Below are 16,757 nucleotides of genomic sequence, written 5' to 3'. Positions count from 1 at the left end.
TCCCCCTGGTAGGGGTGGGACAGGAGGAGCCAGCAGTAGGGCCCCTGAGAGGTCAGTTAGGGAGGGAGAGGAAACCTTGGGACTCACATCCTTCCTGCAGACAGCTGGGCAAGCCAGGCCAGCTAGGCCCAGGAACACCCTTGCAGAGCTGCAGAGTAGCAGGGTCCAGGCGGACATGCTGGTTTCTATGTTTGAGAATGTGTGTGAGAGCTCACTTGGCTCCTACATCATCTCCCATCTACAATGACTAAGGACGTGCTGTGCCTCTGCCGCCCCAAAGACACACTCAGGTCCTCACCCTGTGCCCCTCGGGCCTTGGCCCTGTTTGGAGCAGAGGCTCACTGCACAGGCACTGTACTCAGTGCCAGTGAGCTCACAGGAATTCAACACACAGGGCGACTCTGCACCAGGAGGCTGTGGGGAAGCAAGGCGGAGCTGGGTGAGAGGCATGGAGGGCATTCGTCCCTTGCTGCTGCCACAGGGCCCTGAGCCTGCAGAGCTGGTGTGGGGATTACTCTCCAGGCTGTGGGGCTTTGTGTTGGCTGGCCGCCTGAGCATTTGTATCTGCAGCAGGGAAGACAGCGTCCTCTGGAGGGAGACCTCTGGAGCATAAAGTTGTATCCTGTATGCATCAGGGGTCATGTCGGCATCATGGCACTCACTCCAGTTGTCCTGTGTGGTGAATGTCTCCCAAGGGTCCAGGGAGTGCGACTAAGTCCTGGCAGCTGGGCCTGGCCCTGCACCAGCTACCAAGGTCAGGGGAGCCAGGTGTGGTGGAGAAAGGATCGGGACCTCTCCTGGGAACTGGACCTCAGCTGTGTGCAGCTATGGGTAGCTGTGTGCACCTGTGCGCAGTGATGCCCTTGTGGGTCTTGGTTGGGTGATGTTTGTAGTAACACAGAGTTAGAAAGCGCCTACATATCCAGCAGGTAAAGACAGGTGACTGAGTGTTAGCCCTCTGCTGGGAGGTGGGGCTCTAACAGGAGGTGGGGGAGGCCAGACAGAGCAAGGATAAGGAAGCTGTTTGTGTATGGTTGAAGTGGTAGCAATATCTGGAAGGGGAGAGGTGGGGGCATTGAATCACATCACCATGCATGCTTTTCTTTCTTTTTCTACTTGGAAGTCAGAGTTACAGAGACAGATAGAGGAAGAGACAGACAGAGAGAGAGAGAGAGAATCTTCCATTCCTGGATTGTTACAAGACCAGAACCAAGCTGATCTAAAACCAGAAGTTTCCTGCAGGGTTCCCATGTGGTCGTAGGGGCCTACAACTTTTCCAGGCCATTAACAGGAAGCTGGATCAGAAGTAGAGCAGCCAGGACTTGAATCAGCACTCATGTGGGATGCTGGCACCACAGACAGCTACACCAGAGCCCATCAGGGAAGCAGCAGATGTTTCAAATCAGAATGGAGCATCAGGAAATAATAGCACCCCAAGCTGGTATGTGGTCAGACGGAAGATCCAAGTGGGCCTGGAGCCTGCGAGGGACACCAAGACTGGCACCGGCCACGGCAGTGGAGCCGGTAATAGATATTTTCAAGAAAACGAATCGGGCCCAACGGCGTGGCCTAGCAGCTAAAGTCCTCGCCTTGAAAGCCCCGGGATCCCATATGGGCGCCGGTTCTAATCCCAGCAGCTCCACTTCCCATCCAGCTCCCTGCTTGTGGCCTGGGAAAGCAGTTGAGGACAGCCCAATGCATTGGGACACTGCACCCGCGTGGGAGACCCGGAAGAGGTTCCAGGTTCCCGGCTTCGGATCGGCGCGCATCAGCCCGTTGCGGCTCACTTGGGGAGTGAATCATCGGACGGAAGATCTTCCTCTCTGTCTCTCCTCCTCTGTGTATATCTGGCTGTAATAAAATGAATAAATCTTTAAAAAAAAAAAAAAAAGAAAACGAATCTCAAACCACGAGATACCAATTTCCGCTGTGCATGAGGTGCCCAGCTGATGGCGGTGCCTCCTCTCTCCACATCCTGCTCCTTGGAACATGGACTTGGTGGCAAGCTACGACCTGCGGAAAGGGGGCACAGGCAGAAGGGCGTGTGCCTTGCACTCAATGAGTTCAATTCCCTACCAGGCCATTGAGAAGAAACCAGCTCACCCTGTTCAACTCACGGTTACTTGCGATCTCATCAAAGGCAGCCTCACCAGAGTCCAGAGAGTCTCCTGACGCCCAGGAATACCACGTGAGTCATAAAGTTCTGCTCTACTTAGCAAGATAAATGCTTCAAAAATAAATAGGATCCGTTCACTTAAAAGGCATTTATTGAGAGTCTGTTACATACCCACAGTGTACATCATCAACTATTGCTGTTCCTTTTAAAATTGTTCATTTTTATCAATTTTAAAACCCGTTTGAGTAGCAAAGAGTCACAGGCAGAGGAATAATAGAGGAAGAGCTTCTGGTTTATTCTCCAGATGCCGGCCAGCGTCCAGGCTGAAGTCAGCATCTGGGAACTCCATCCGGGTTTCCTTCATGGGAGACAGGGGCCCAGCGACCTGAGCCGTCACCTGCTGGCTCCGAGGTGCACATGAACAGGAAGCTGGAGTCAGGAGCCAGGACTCGGAGCCACATACCTCTCTATGGGGTGCGGGCCTTCCAAGCAGGATCTTCATCTCCAGGCCAAAGGCCTGCCCCAGTTACAACCTAATGCAATAGCACACAGCCTTGGCTGCAGTAACACCAAGGGCAAGCTCGTCTTCCCATAGAGCAAGGATGCACACTGCATAGTCTGTTCATCTTCGTTTCAAAGCTCGGGGAAAAAAAATCCTATACTTTTCTTAAAAAAAAAAAAAAAAAGCATAATGGCTCAATTGGCTAATCCTGTGCCTGCAAACACCAGCATCCCATTTGGTCACCGGTTCATGTCCCGGCTGCTCCACTTCTCTTCCAGCTCCTTGCTTGTAGCCTGGAAAAGTACTAGAGGATGGCCCAACACCTTGGGACCCTGCACCCTCATGGGAGACCCAGAAGAAGCTCCTGGTTCCTGGCTTCAGATCAGCTCACCTCTGGCCATTGTGGCCACTTGAGGAGTGAACCAGCAGAGATGGAATATCTTTCTGGCTCTCCTTTTGTCTGTAAGTCTGCCTTCCTAATAAAAACAAATCTAAAAAACCAAAACCAAAAATTAGATGCTTCAAACACCACCGCTCTTCCTCCTCGCCTTCTTCATGCTGCCCAAATCCACCAGTGTGCCCAGCTGTGGGAATGTGCTTTGCTCGTCAGTGCCACAGAACCCCTCAGCCAGGCGGCTAGGGTGCCCGTGTCCTACACTGCAGTGCCTGGTTGGGTCACTGCATCCTCTCCTCATCCCAGCTTCCTGCACGTGCCAACCTTGGGAAGCAGCAGGTGGTGGCTCAGGCAGCTGGATTCTTGTATGTCATGGAAGAAACCTGAATTGAGTTCTCAGCTCCCAGCTTCTCCCAGGCCTGGCCCAATGCCCTTCAATTCCAGCATCTGGGCAGTGAGCCAATAGATGGGCCCTGTCTAGCTGTTGATTGATCCGCCTTCCTGCCTACACAGTTATCTGTCTGCATCTTTGCCTCTCAAATTAAGAAATGGGTAGCTAAATGCTTAAACCCAGAGAAGGAGAGAAAAGGGAAGGTGTTCATTTCTTTTTAACAGATTTATTTATTTATTTGGAAGGCAGAGTTAGAGAAAGGGGAGAGAGAAGGTTATCCCTCCATTGATTCACTCCCCCAGTGGCCATAAAGGCGAAGGCTAAGCCAGGAGCTTCAGCCAAGTCTCCCAGAGGTGGGGGATAGTGGGGTCAGGGGGTTGCTGCTGGGTGGTCGTGGCTTTGACTTGAGGGACGTGTGCAGAAGAGTCCAGTCTAGACAAATCCATCACCACCTCTGGGTGAGCTTGGGGAGTCTGCAATCATGCATGACTCAACTGGGTCCAAAACATTGTGTAGGCCTTTGAGAGAGAATTTAAAAGCAAATACAGGGCACATCGCGGTTCCACATCTGAGTCTAGGCCCAAAAGCTGATGCTCACATGTGCCGCGGTGTTGCGGCCTAGACAGTAACGCCCCAATGTATGATGCTTGGGCTTGCTGAGGACTTTGAACCAAGGAGCCTGGGAGGCCCAAGGCGGCCTCGAGGCAGTCTTTGTCTGACCTTTACCTATCCTCTTGCCTCCTTACCCCATTCCTCCCCCAAGAAACTGGCCATAAATATATTCTGCAACCTGCCTGTCACCTTGCAATATATCACCCTCCTTCCTGAGACGCCCCGCCCCACACCTGGGGACTTCGGGGGACACTGCCACCTGGAGGCGCTGGGAAGAATCTGGACAGACAGACCTGCTGGGTTTCCGCTCGGTCCACCTCCAAAGGGTTGCTGCCTTTGGATCAGCCAGCTTTTTACTCCTACAATACAAAATACCCAAGAAGACCTGCCCACAAAGGGAGAAGGTTCACTGGGGTGGTTTTGGAGTTTCCCATGGTCCCAGAGATCTGGTGAGGGTGGAGGCTGGCCATGGAGGGGTGATCACAGGGAGCCAGGCAGGAAGCACACTCCCCACCGACCCGTGGCGATGTAGTCTCCCCATTGCCGACCACCTAAGCCTAGCCTGTCACCTCCCAGGGCCGAGACCCAGACACCATAACTGGATTATGTCTCATCCTTGATACGCTCATGTACGACTCGGGGCATCAAACCTTAAAACCGAGAGACTCTAGGGACAATGCAACCTGCTGTCCAAACTACAGCCCCCTTTCTGTCCAAGCCCATTTCTACACAGCTTTTCTGTCTGTTCAACAGACACATGAAAGCACACAGTTTGTCCTGGGTTTTTCTTTGCTTTAATTTATTTTTATTTACTTTTAATTTGAAAGGCAGCGTTAACAGACAGAGTAAGAGAGAGAGAGAAATCTCCCATTCAGTGGTTCACCCCCAAATCGCCGCAACAGCCAGAGCTGGGCTGATCTAAAGTCAGACACCAGAAGCTTCTCCTGGGTCTTCCAAGCAGGTGCAGGGTCCCAAGGCTTTGGGCTGTTTTCTACTGCTTTTCCAGGCCACAGGCAGGGAGCTGGATGGCACCCACATGGAATGCTGCCACTGCAGGAGTAGACTTAGCCTACTACACCACAGCAGCAGTCCCTGTGTCTTCATTTCTAGAGGCTCGCAGGTCGCGCGATACTTTGATTAAATACACATATGTTTTTCTCTTGTTCACCTGCCTTTGGCTATAGGAGGGTTGGGGTGACCCTTCTGATGGGGGAGGACATGTGTCAGACTGTCTGACCCTACACAGCGCCATTCAGCTTCCAGGTATCTGTCCATCTGTTGGGGCACAAGTGACCACTCCAAGATGAAATACACACACCAGCAACAGAGTATTAGCCAGCCTTAAAAAGAGTAACACACGCTACACAGGGGTGGACTGTGAAGATGTTATGCTAAGCAAAATAAGCCAGTTGCCAAAAGATAACTATGATAGGAACCCACTTGTAGCTGGAGTAGTCAAATGCAGGCAGAAGGCATGTTGGCAGCTGGGGCTTGGGAGGGAAGCCGAACTGAAAAGTTTCTGTTTAAGAGCTTTAGACCGTGGTGATCATAGTAGAGCAATGCATGCTACATAAGGCCACCCAGCAGTGCACTGAGAATGCTTAGGATGCTAGCATTTTATGCTATATGCATTTTATCACAAACCAAGTGAATTAACTTTAATGCATACACAGTCCCACTCACAACAACACCGAGAGCCATCACAACTTCTCCCAGCGTCTCAGTTTACAGAAATGCACAACTCCGCCTAGGGGACAACAGGAAATGTGGTCTGACTACACAAGGAAAGGAAATTATCGTTTCCCGCCCCCCATGCCCTCCGCACTGTTTATGTAAAAATATTCTGCCTTCTCCAGTGTTTGGGCTCTCAGTATCCTCCTCCTGGCGGGACCGGAAACCCTCAGGGCTGACATCTTTACTCTTTGTTTCTAAGCAACACAGGAAGTCAACCCACGAAACAGAATTTTCAATTCAAGGCAGTGCAACAAGAACCAGAATCTGCATTGGACCTCATCCCAACATCACCTCTCCAGCAGGGCCTCAGTTTATAAAGCAATGGCCTGTTTCTTTTGTTTGTTTGAGCAAGATAATTAGAGAGGAGAGACAGAGAGAAACCTTCCATCTGTGGCTTCACCCTCAAACGCCCACAACAGACTGAGGCCAGCTGAAGTGAGGAGCCAGGAGCTTCCTCTGGGTCTCCCACGTGGGTGCAGCGCACCAAGCAGGGCCATCTTCCACTGCTTTCCTAGACACACTGGCAGGGACCTGGATCAGAAGTGGAAAAGCCAGGATTGGAACTGGTTCCTGTGTGGGACGGAGGCCACCGCAGTGCGGACCCCTGGAGAGCACTTTTAAAGATGAATTTTGTTTATTTACTCCAGAGAGAGACCAAGGGCTCCCCTCCCTTCATTCACTCCCCACACGCCCAGAGCGGTGGCCTCCCACCTGGGCTTCCAGCACTGGCACCACTGTTCCATCTGCCTCTGCCAGCCTTCAGTTACAGCAAGCTGGAGACAGCAGACAGAGCAGGTGTCAAATCCCGGTGCTAGAATGCCGGCCCAGGGCATTCTAACTGGCGGCTTCAATCCCTAGCCCCAGAAAGGCGCCCTCAAAATCCTTCACAACTGTATTGTCTCAGAGGCCGATTCCATCAAGTTCAAATTTTGTTCTCAGACTATGATATTATTACTCCAGGTTGTTAAAAACTCCAAAGTTATTTGAGTTAACTGCAGAACAGGCTCCCAGAAGCTACCTAACTAACCGCCCTATGTTTAGATAGGTTTTGAAAACATTCTAAGTGACTCTCAGGGATAAAACACATTTTTCTTAATACTATCTTTTTTTAAAAAAGATTTATTTATTTTATCACAAAGTCATATATACAGAGAGGAGGAGAGACAGAGAGGAAGATCTTCCATCCGATGATGCACTCCCCAAGTGAGCCGCAATGGCCGGTGCTGCGCGCCGATCCGAAGCCAGGAACCTGGAACCTCTTCCGGGTCTCCCACGCAGGTGCAATGTCCCAATGCATTGGGTCGTCCTCGACTGCTTTCCCAGGCCACAAGCAGGGAGCTTGATGGGATTAGAACCGGCGCCCACATGGGATCCTGGTGTGTTCAAGGCGAGGACTTTAGCCACTAGGCCACTGTGCTGGGCCCCAAACACATTTTTCTTACAGATGCACAACTTCCTGGGAAGGCTATCCTGTTGGACATGGCCTTCGACCACCTGAAAGACTCTCAGGTACCCACAGCCACAGCTGGGTAGCCAGCTTGTCCCACAGTGCTGCCGGCACAGGCGGGTTAGAAATGCCCGTCACTACCCAAGGCAGGGGGGCCTTCAACTTCCTCCACGCTTCCGTTCTATTTTCCCAATCCTTAGAGTCCCATTGCCTTGGTACCATTGCTTAAGCCCTTTAGGATGCCTGTTGTCAAAATCTCAAGAAAAAAAAAGTGGAAGGCATTTAATTGCTGTAACCTGCTCATTGAAATCCTGTAAGGTGAATTCTCAGTTTGCAAGGTGCAAGGGTGGCTGGGCATGCGCCCCGAGGCAGCAAGACCCCACTCCAGCAAGGAGACCTGGAGGCCAAGAGTACCCTCCAGATGCCCCAAGGCAGGCTCCACAACGCTCCCCGGGCCCGCACGCGTCCCCCCCACCGCGCCCCACTCTCGGGGTCCGCGCACGTGGGCACTTTCTAAGCCCGCCCCCGGCTCACTCAGTCAGCGAGCCCCTCTGAGAGAACCGCGTCTCCTCCGCGTTCCCTTCCCGTTCCGCGCTCCGGGTAGCCGGACACCTGGAAGCGAGACCATCCTCTATGCGCCTTGGCGTCTGGGAGCCCGCGCGGCCAGGCTCCTCCTAAACTCCCTCCGTGATTCTCCAAGGAATCTAACCGGGGCTGCGGGGTGGGCGCCCAGGACCCCAAGGCCGGCCTGAGAGAGAGCGCCCTCGGAGACGCCCCCCTCCCCGGCCTTCCCCACTGCTTCCAGTGTCACTTCCCGCCGTCCCCTCCCCGCATTTCCTTGCCCTGGCCCCGGCACACCCCCTCCCACCGGGTTTTCCTTTGTCCGCGTTGCGCACCCTTGCCCCGGGCTTCCCGAGTCCTCCCCTGGACTTGCCCTGCCCCCGCCCCGAAGTCCCGCGGCGCCCTGTCCTCCAGCTCTCCAGGTCCCCTGTAGGAGCGTCTCCTGTCCCCTTCCGCCGCCCCCCCCCCCCGCCGGTTTCCCTTGTCCCTCCCCGCTCCGCCCCGTTTTTAAAACCTGGCGCGGAGCGCGCGGGAAGGTGAGCGCCTGGCAGTGCCGGGCAGCCTCTGGAGCGCGCTGCAGCTTCTCCTGCGACATGAGACCCGAGGCGGCGGCTGGAGCCCCGGAGGCGCGGGGACAAGGCTGTCACTGCCCCGAGGATGGTTCCCCGAGGTCACCGCCACCGCGCGGGCCCGAGAGGTGAGGGTGTCCCCGCGGTGACCCGGTGGGGCGCAGGGGGAGAAGCGCGCACGGGGAGCGCAACCAGCGCCGTGGAGCCCGACGGCAACGTCTAGCTAGCTGGTTAACTAGAGAGAGCGGCGCACAGGGTCCTCCGCGACGCGTTCGGTGCAGGGAGGCGCACCGGACATATCCAGCCAGGAAATGGGCCCGCGCCTTCTGTTCCTGGAAGATCTGAAATACCCCGGCAGGTTGGGAAGCAGAAATCTCAAAGCGAGCCTTGCAAAGCATTTCCATCCCCCTCTGGGTGACACTACTTGGTGACAATCTGTTTTACCTGTACGGTCGCTGTCCTCAGGCACCAGCCACTTTTAAGAAAACTAAAGTGGTGGTGGGGAGGAAGCTAAGTTGGCTGGGTAGTCAGAGAGAAAAGGGTTGTCTTTCTTTTCAACATTCTAGAACTCTGTAAAAGGAAGATCACTCGGTGACTCCTGGTCGTCAGGATCAGCTGAGGCGGGGGGGGAGGGGGATGAGAGATAGCCAGCGGCTTCGAGTTACTTGCTGGTTGTGGCGGAGGCGACTCTAGGCTCCACAGCGCCGGAGTCAGGACAGAGAACTGCCCCCTGCCCATGGCGGGGCAACAGCCGGCAGGGCGCTGAGTTAGGCACAGACTTGAGAACCGGAGACTTCTGGCGGTGCCCCGTGTGACATCAGATAGAGCAGTGACCCCGGGGTGCCATTTCACAAGCTAGCAGACCTGCCTGCCCTTCACTCTGTCCTGTACTCCTTGCAGCCCCACACCGTGGAGACCATGGACGGCGACGCCCGGGGATGCCCAGCTGGCCGCAGCAACGGGGAGCCCGGGCAGGGTAAGCGAGCTCCCTGCAGGGGCCAGGCCACCCCTCCCTGCAGTGAGGGAAGGCTGGGGAGAGGGGAATCTGGGAGCTGCAACCCCAGGCGAACCTGGTGGCCGCTGGACCCCAGCCACTGGCGGAGCGCTTTGCTGGTGGCTGCGCCTTTCTGGAAAAGTTAAGCCAACCAGGGCGTGGCCGATCTCCTGAGAGTCCACAGAGATTTTTTTTCCCCTGGTGGGGCTACTTCCGCGCTAACCCGCCTGCCTGCCCCCCTACACTCAGCTCCTCAGAGGGAAGTTGAGTGCGCTCTTGACGCTGGGCAAACAGGGGCAGCGCCGGCGAGGTGCCCACGGCGTGCCCCCGCCCACCCGCCGTCGGCCCGTCTGCAACACTGTGGACTCGGGCAGCAGACCCCGCGAGAAGGCGGCTGGTGTTGTCTGAGCAAATACACTCTAGCCGGGGCTCTGCCGGGAGATGAATGACCCGGACCCCTCCTTTGTGTTCCTGCCTGAGTAGCTGGGTTGCTTCCTGCTTCGACGGAGTGAAGACCCGGCTTTCCTTGAGTTTGCCTTTCCTTTGTTTCCTTCCGAAATATGAATCGATGGTTTTCAACACACTGAGGAGTTCATCTGGCGAGGAAGGACCCTGCCTTGAACCCGCATAACTCAGGTGGCACGTGGCGTGTGGCTTGCGGTAGGATAAGAGGAAGAACAGCACAGGACAGCCAGCCTGCACCATGTCTTGCAACTTGGGATGCTTTCTTAGGAAAATCTGAATGTTAGAAATGGTGTTTCAGTTACCGTAGACACTTTAAGAGTGAAGCAAATGGAATCTATATCAGATGAACAACAGATGATTTTTTTAAAGCCCCAAGCATTCTTACCTACCATGGCTACATAATTCCTTTTTTACATTCAAATAGAAGGTCTTAACAAGATTTAAAATGGAAGCAAGAGAGAGAATAAAGATGTTTGCCATTATTCATTTTTCTTTTAACTGACACCTGCTCCGATGTGAACCCTGTGGGTGTTTGCAAGAATCCTACGGAGTAGCTCCTAATGTTATGCAAGGTGGCTTTGGGGTTTTCCTTCTCTTGTGAGAAAAAAGATGACTTGCTAGTGGACGAACAGCCTGCCTTGCTGAGGCAAGCCTAAATGGATGCAGGCAGGGTGGGTGTTGCCTGTCCCACCAACACAACCCCACCCCCTGTCCAGCTTTTGGGAGAGCCCAGTAATAGAGAGGACTACCAGGCTTGGGGAGGAAGTTTCTTGTTCCGCAGCGCCCTCTCCTGACCAAGCTGGAGCTCTCCTGGGCTCCAGGGCCCTGTCTCATAGAGTTCTTCAGGAGAAGGTTTCCAGGCCCTGTGCCTGAGCTGACCATGCTCACCTCCTCCGGCATCTGCTTTCCGTGGCTGCTCCCTGGCTCTGTGAGCCGGTGACTTCCTGGAAGGGATCAAGGTCTGGGGTCTTGGGCCTATCCCATCTGCCCAGCTTCTCACACCTGCAGGGTGGTCTTTGCCCAACCACAGGCTGGTGTAGGGAAGGGAAGGCAACCTTGCTCGTTTTATGACTTCTGCTGTCTGCCTCCCAGAAAAAGCACTCCTGTGTATGCAGGTGAACCCTGTTCTTAGCTGGTTCCGTTCCTGTCTAATGGTCAGAATCTGAAATTTTGCCAAGTCTTGTTATTATAACAAAATGCCTGAGGTAGGTTTCTTACAAAGAAAAGATGTGCGAAGTAGCTCACACCTCTGCTCTGAGGCCTTTGGCCTGCCTTTAGTGGTGTTCTTCTTGTTGGCTGGGTTCCCAGGCAGCACAGGACACTCCCTGGGGTAAAGACAGTGTAGGTGTGTTCTGGTCTCTTTCTCTCTGTGAAGCCACCAGGATTTAGTCACAAGCTCCACCCTGTTAACTTTATCTCATATCAACACACAAGTCTGTCGGGGAATCTCCGGACCCGCGGAAGAAAACCCGACGCTGAGTGGCTGTGTAGATGTTCTTTATTCCGTCAGGCAGCATGCAAACAGGAAAGCCGTCTGCTCCTTCTTTCTCTCCGCTCTGTCTGCTCCTCTACCCTGTCTGTTTCTCTACTCTGTCTGCTCTCCACTCTGTCTGCTCTCTTACTCTGTCTGCTCTCTTCTCTGTCTGCTCTCTACACTGTCTGCTCTCTTCTCCGTCTCCCTCTCCAGGACCCAACCTGCTTATATATAACACCTAGCCAATCAGCTAAAAGGTCACCCCTGCACGTGGGAAGCGACCAATCAGCTAAAAGGTCACCCCACACGTGGGAAGCAACCAATCAGCTAAAAGGTCACTCCCACAGGCAGGACACGCAACCACGCCCCAAGGGGAAGACACTTCCTGAACTTGTTTACCACTGCCCTCGTCAGGGCATTGGTCTGCGGTGCTGTGCTAGACAGCCCCATAGATTGTTAGGCGCTCTCAACACAAGTCCTTCTGGGACAGGTTTGGGCCACTTCCAAACCATAGCCAGACCTCATTTAGCTCCCCTTAACTCATCACTGGTTGTTTGTTATTGTTGTTTGTTTGTTTGTTTTCAAAGATTCTTTACAGAGAGAGAAGGAGACACACAGAGAGAGGGAGAGATGGTTCTCCATCCCATGGTTCACTTCCCAAATGGCCTCAATGGCCAGAGCTGAGTTGATGTGAATCTGGGTGCCAGGAGCCTCCTCCCAGCCTCCCTCATGGCGGGTAGAATCCGAAGACTTTGGGCTGTCATCTTATGCTGTGTTCCCAGACCACAAGCAGGGAGCTGGATTGGAACGGAAATAGTCCGGACTCAAATCTGCCATATGGGATGCCAGTGATTGCAGGCAGAGGATTAATGTGCCACACCATCATGCAGCCTCTAATCACCATGTTTTATACAAATACAGCTGATGGGACGCAGTGTCCACAAAGGCTTACTTCATGCCAGTTTGTGCACTGGTGTCACAGAGATGTACAAACATACATGCATGTATTATACACACACACACACACACACCAGAGTCCCCTGCAGGATGGCTTGATGTGGAGGTCAACCGCATCCCAGCCCTAAGTCCTCTCTTGTCACGCCATAGCAGACTTTGCCCCATATCCCATTGGTCCAGCACAAGGACTCCTGAAAGCTTAGGGTTCTGGGGGTCGAGCACTGTAGTCCATTTCAGGTCATCCCAGGATGTCCCCTCCTCCACTTCCCACTAAAGCTAAACCTTCAATAGAACCTGGAGCTCCAACTGTGACTTCTGGCCCATCCATCCTTCATGTAAACCCATTCGGGGCCATGTGGCACCCCAGGTGAGTGGGAGATGGGTAGTGACCTCTCACAGGTGGCATGTGCTGTCCCCTGCACCCTCTTTGTCACCCTGCTGTGCTGTTGGCATGGGCAAGCAGGCTCTCTGCTTGCCTCTCATTCTCATTCCTGTTATCCTTTGTGCCCAGGGCTCATGCTAGCTCCCCTCTCCAGGGCTCGTGATCCACCAGTGGGTGTCCATGAAATGAGCTGGGAATCTGCTTCCCCTTTGTCTGCCCATTGCTCTTAGTGGAGATCACACTCTTTAAAAAAGTTTTCCTTTTCAGGACTGGCACCATGGCACAACAGACCAATCCTCTACCTGCAGGTGCCAAGATCCTGTAAGGGTGCTGGCTTTAGTCCCAGCTATTCTGCTTCCCATTCAGCTCCCTGCTATTGGCCTGAGAAAGCAGCAGAGGATGGCCTAGGTCCTTAGGCACCTGCATCTGCATGCAAGACCTGGAAGAAGCTCCTGGCTCCTGGCTTGAGAGCAGCTCAGCCCCAGCCATTGTGGCCATTTGGGGAGTGAACCAGGGGATGGACGATCTGTCTCTCTTTCTGTAAATATATAAATCTGCCTTTCAAATAAAAACAAATCATTAAGAAAAAAGTTCTCATTTTCATCTCTTTAAAAGGCAAAAAAGCCACCTCCCACTTGCTGGGCCACTCCCCAAATGCTCACACAAGCTACGAATCACAAATTTCCACCTGCGACTCCCACATTGGTGGCAGGGACTCAGGTCCTTGAGCCGTGATCTGGTATTTCCCAGGGTGCAATTAGCAAGCAGCCGGATCAGAAACAGTTACAGGGAGTAGATGCCCCAAGTGGCAAGAGCACGGCTGCCATCAAATGCCCACATTTAAGTTCACAAGTCTTTTCTTGCCAGAACAGGTACCTCCAAAGGTGGTGCGGGTGGCACCCTTGGGCGGGCACCTTGACCTGTCTGTGTCTGTTTTTGCAGCTGGAACCTGGGGGAGACCGACGACACGCTTTAGGATCCAAGGGGGCCTTCGGGTTCCAACATCCGGTCAGGTAACCTGTGGCCACCGAGACATCTCTCAGTTCCCTTTAATGCCACCACAGATCCCCTTTGGTGTCTTCAGCAAAGTGGCAAATAGTGCCATGCTGTTTGGTTTACACATACCCAGGCAGTTGAAGGCTATCTCCTTGGATTTCTGGCATCCACCTGTGTGAGTTAGAAATCGCTCGTCTTGTTTGCTTTTGGGCTACATCTCTGGATATCGTGCCTCATGTTCAAGTCCATTGCATAGGCACCAACAGTGCACGCATGCTTAACTTAGAGATGCAAGTTCATTACTGTTTCTCTCCTGGGATACAAACCAGCCCAGAGTCAGATGATCAGGACTCCATGACAAGCCGTGACAGTCGTGGCTCATGTGCAGGATTTCTATCCATCTTCATCTATCTTGTTCTCCTTCCCATCCCCAGACTGACCACACCTGTGCCCTCACTGCTCCTTGGGGTGTTTTCAGCCAGGTTAGCCTGAAAAAATCAGAGATGTTTGTTTGGAGGGATGAATGTCCCTCAGACTGGCTGTGCTGATCTTTCCTGCTTCATGGCGTCCCTCGCAACTGTGGCTTCCATTCTGCTAGCATGGCTGGGGGACGCTTTTAAACATGTGCTCGCTGGGGCAAGCATTTGACCTGATGGGTAAGACACCTGTTGAGAGACCCACACCCCCTTATTGGAGTTCTTGGGTTTAAGTCTTGGCTCTGCTTCAGAGTCCAGCTTCCCTTTAGTGCACACCTGGTGGGGCAGTGGCTAATGCTGGTCCCAGGAGTTGAGTCCCTGCCAGCCCACGTGGAAGACCTGAGTGGAGTCCAGGCTCCTGGCTGCAGCGTGGCCCAACCCCACACAATAGCTGTTGGGAGGCATTTAGAGAGTGAACCAGTGCATGGGCGCTCTCCCTGTCTCTCTGCTTCTCCAATAAATTAAAATAAAAGGGGCCTGGGTGGTTCTGCAAAGGACTAGCTCCCAGGTCAAGCTGGGGCATCTGTAGTTTTATAGGCTCCTGGCTGGTGCTGGGGGGTTACCACCTGCTTGATGCCCTGTAAGGATTCATTTGCTCCCTTGCTCACAGCTCCCCCTGAGGCACCCTGCACCTGCTGCCCCACCGCCCCACTCCAGGGCCTGCCCCACTAACACTCAGGAGGGGAGGGTACTGTCCTGGGTGTTGTAAGATGTTCAGCAATGACCTGGCCTCCATCTGCTGCTGGCTAGTACCTTCCACGTACTGCTGATGCACTAGAATGTCCCCAGCATCGCAGCAGCTGTGACATGTCACGTACCGTTTGGCACCCTTCCTGCACCGGCCTTCCTCCACCTGCGAAGGGCGCTGTTGGAGTCAGCTTTGCCAATCACAGGGATGGACAAAATCTCTCATAGCTTTGAAAGCACATGGAGAAAAGCCAGGGAGTTTGCAAGCGGTGGGTACTTGCAAGATAAAAACAAACAAAAAACAAGGGGGAGAGGAGTAGGTTTTAAATATTTCCTGTGCCTAAAACCAGAATCTCCAAAATATCAGAGTTCCGGATTTCGCATTTTTAAGTGCTCGCTTCCTTTTCCCAGGCTTGTCCTTTCCATTCGGGCAAAGCAAAGGCCCGGCCCTGTGCGCGTCTCTAGGGCAACCGCTGCTGAGGTGATCTACTTCTTTAGCAGTGGTTTCAGAGTCACCCAGAGCCAGAGCTTCCTGCTAATGCACGCCTGGGGGCCAGGGGCGTTGCCAGCGCCACAGGGCTTGGAGCAGTGGTGGCCTAGCTCAGCCACCTGTTACCAAGGCGGCAGTGCGCCGGGCCTTCAGCTGGGTCTTGGAGTTCAGCATCCTTGACTGTTGTTGGAGAGCGGCTCTTCTCCTTCCTGTGTTCCCTAATAGACCAGCTTCAGTCCAAAAAAAGAGAGAAAGAGAGAGGAAGGAAGGAAGGAAGGAAAGAAGGAAGGAAGGAAGGAAGGAAGGAAGGAAGGAAGGAAGGAAGGAAGGAAGGAAGGAAGGAAGGAACCAAAACTCCTGGGAGGAGCGGGGAGGTAGTGGGATTTTTGACTTGCTGGTAGGGAAAAGTGCCCCGCGGAAGGCGGCTGGAGACTAACGGATTGTTTCTGAAATGCCACAGGCTCTACCTGCCGGTTTCCAAGCGCCAGGAGTACCTGCAGAGCTCCGGGGAGAAGGTGCTGGCCAGCTTTCCTGTGCAGGCCACCATTCACTTCTACAACGACGACTCGGACGGGTCTGATTCTGAAGGTGACGACCAGGAGCAGGAGGAGGCCGAGGGGCCCAGGGAACGCGGCTCCCCCGGCAGAGCCCAGCTGATACACGGATCTGCGGGAGGCGGTGGCCCCTGTGGCAGGGGTCAGCTTCCAGCCGGAGACTCCCCCAGAGGCGGGCCCTGCTCTTCAGCCAAGTGAAGGAGGCTCCTCTCTCAAAACCATCTCCCTCCTCCAGACGCCACTGCCCAGAGCCTGGCCACTACTGTGCCAGGACACCGCCTCCGCTGCTGGGTTAGCAGAGACTTGGGGCGCCAGGACGCGGAGGAGAGGCCTGGCTTGGGTCAGCTTTTAGCACCTGGAAACACCTAGCTTTTAGCACCTGGAAGCACCCAGCTTTTGGCACCTGGAAGCACCCAGCTTTTGGCACCTGGAAACACCCAGCTTTTAGCACCTGGAAGCACCCAGCTTTTTTCCTTTTCCTTCTAGGCCCGACTTCACAGTGTACCCCGTGCATTCCGCATCTTGACCAAAAGATGTTGAACTCGTGAGGGAAGGGGCGTACCCAAGTGGGTTGTGTCCAGCGAAGGCCAACTTTGTTGACTAGATGGCCAGAGAGCCCTGTGGGGATTAGGGACCCAGCTCTGTTTTTCACTGAATACCCCTATTTAGTGATTTCTTTATTATTTTTAGCTTGCATAAAAATGAGTTTGCCATTATATCTCATTTTAACCCAGTGCCCAAGGGTGATTGTGGTTGGAGCAGTTTGGGGAGGTGGAGGTGACAGTAATTGACTGAAAAAAAAGAAAACAGAAGAGCCCGAGCACTGATAATTCCCAAAGAGGAGCGAATGGTGGGGCTTTCTGAGGGCTGATCCTGTGTGTGACGTGTGAGTTGATGGGGAGCGGAACACTGACTCTGGCTGGGAGTGATTCAGTGTTGACGGAACAACACTTCTC

At 53.7% G+C, this 16,757-nt stretch overlaps 1 protein-coding gene across 1 annotated transcript; it reads left to right on the top strand.

Moving 5' to 3' along the window:
- The first annotated feature begins 8,248 nt into the window (after window positions 1-8,248).
- On the top strand, window positions 8,249-15,999 carry RIPPLY3 (ripply transcriptional repressor 3). The gene is made up of 4 exons (XM_004594186.4): window positions 8,249-8,454; window positions 9,227-9,302; window positions 13,541-13,611; window positions 15,708-15,999. Exons 1-4 carry the CDS (start codon window positions 8,351-8,353, stop codon window positions 15,997-15,999), a joined length of 543 nt encoding a protein of 180 aa, XP_004594243.4. The 5' UTR covers window positions 8,249-8,350.
- Window positions 16,000-16,757: the final 758 nt, after the last annotated feature.

The sequence above is a fragment of the Ochotona princeps genome, chromosome 3 (genome assembly GCF_030435755.1).
Source record: "Ochotona princeps isolate mOchPri1 chromosome 3, mOchPri1.hap1, whole genome shotgun sequence".
Classification (NCBI taxonomy): domain Eukaryota; kingdom Metazoa; phylum Chordata; class Mammalia; order Lagomorpha; family Ochotonidae; genus Ochotona; species Ochotona princeps.
This window is presented reverse-complemented; position numbering and strand designations above follow the sequence as displayed.

What these genes read in the sequence shown, in the direction of transcription:
- RIPPLY3 (XM_004594186.4), top strand. Translation starts at nt 8,351, where the DNA reads ATGAGACCCGAGGCGGCGGCTGGAGCCCCGGAGGCGCGGGGACAAGGC. An exon ending in CCACCGCGCGGGCCCGAGAG is followed by an intron (nt 8,455 to 9,226) that starts GTGAGGGTGTCC and finishes TACTCCTTGCAG; the next exon opens with CCCCACACCGTGGAGACCAT. An exon ending in GGGTTCCAACATCCGGTCAG is followed by an intron (nt 13,612 to 15,707) that starts GTAACCTGTGGC and finishes GAAATGCCACAG; the next exon opens with GCTCTACCTGCCGGTTTCCA.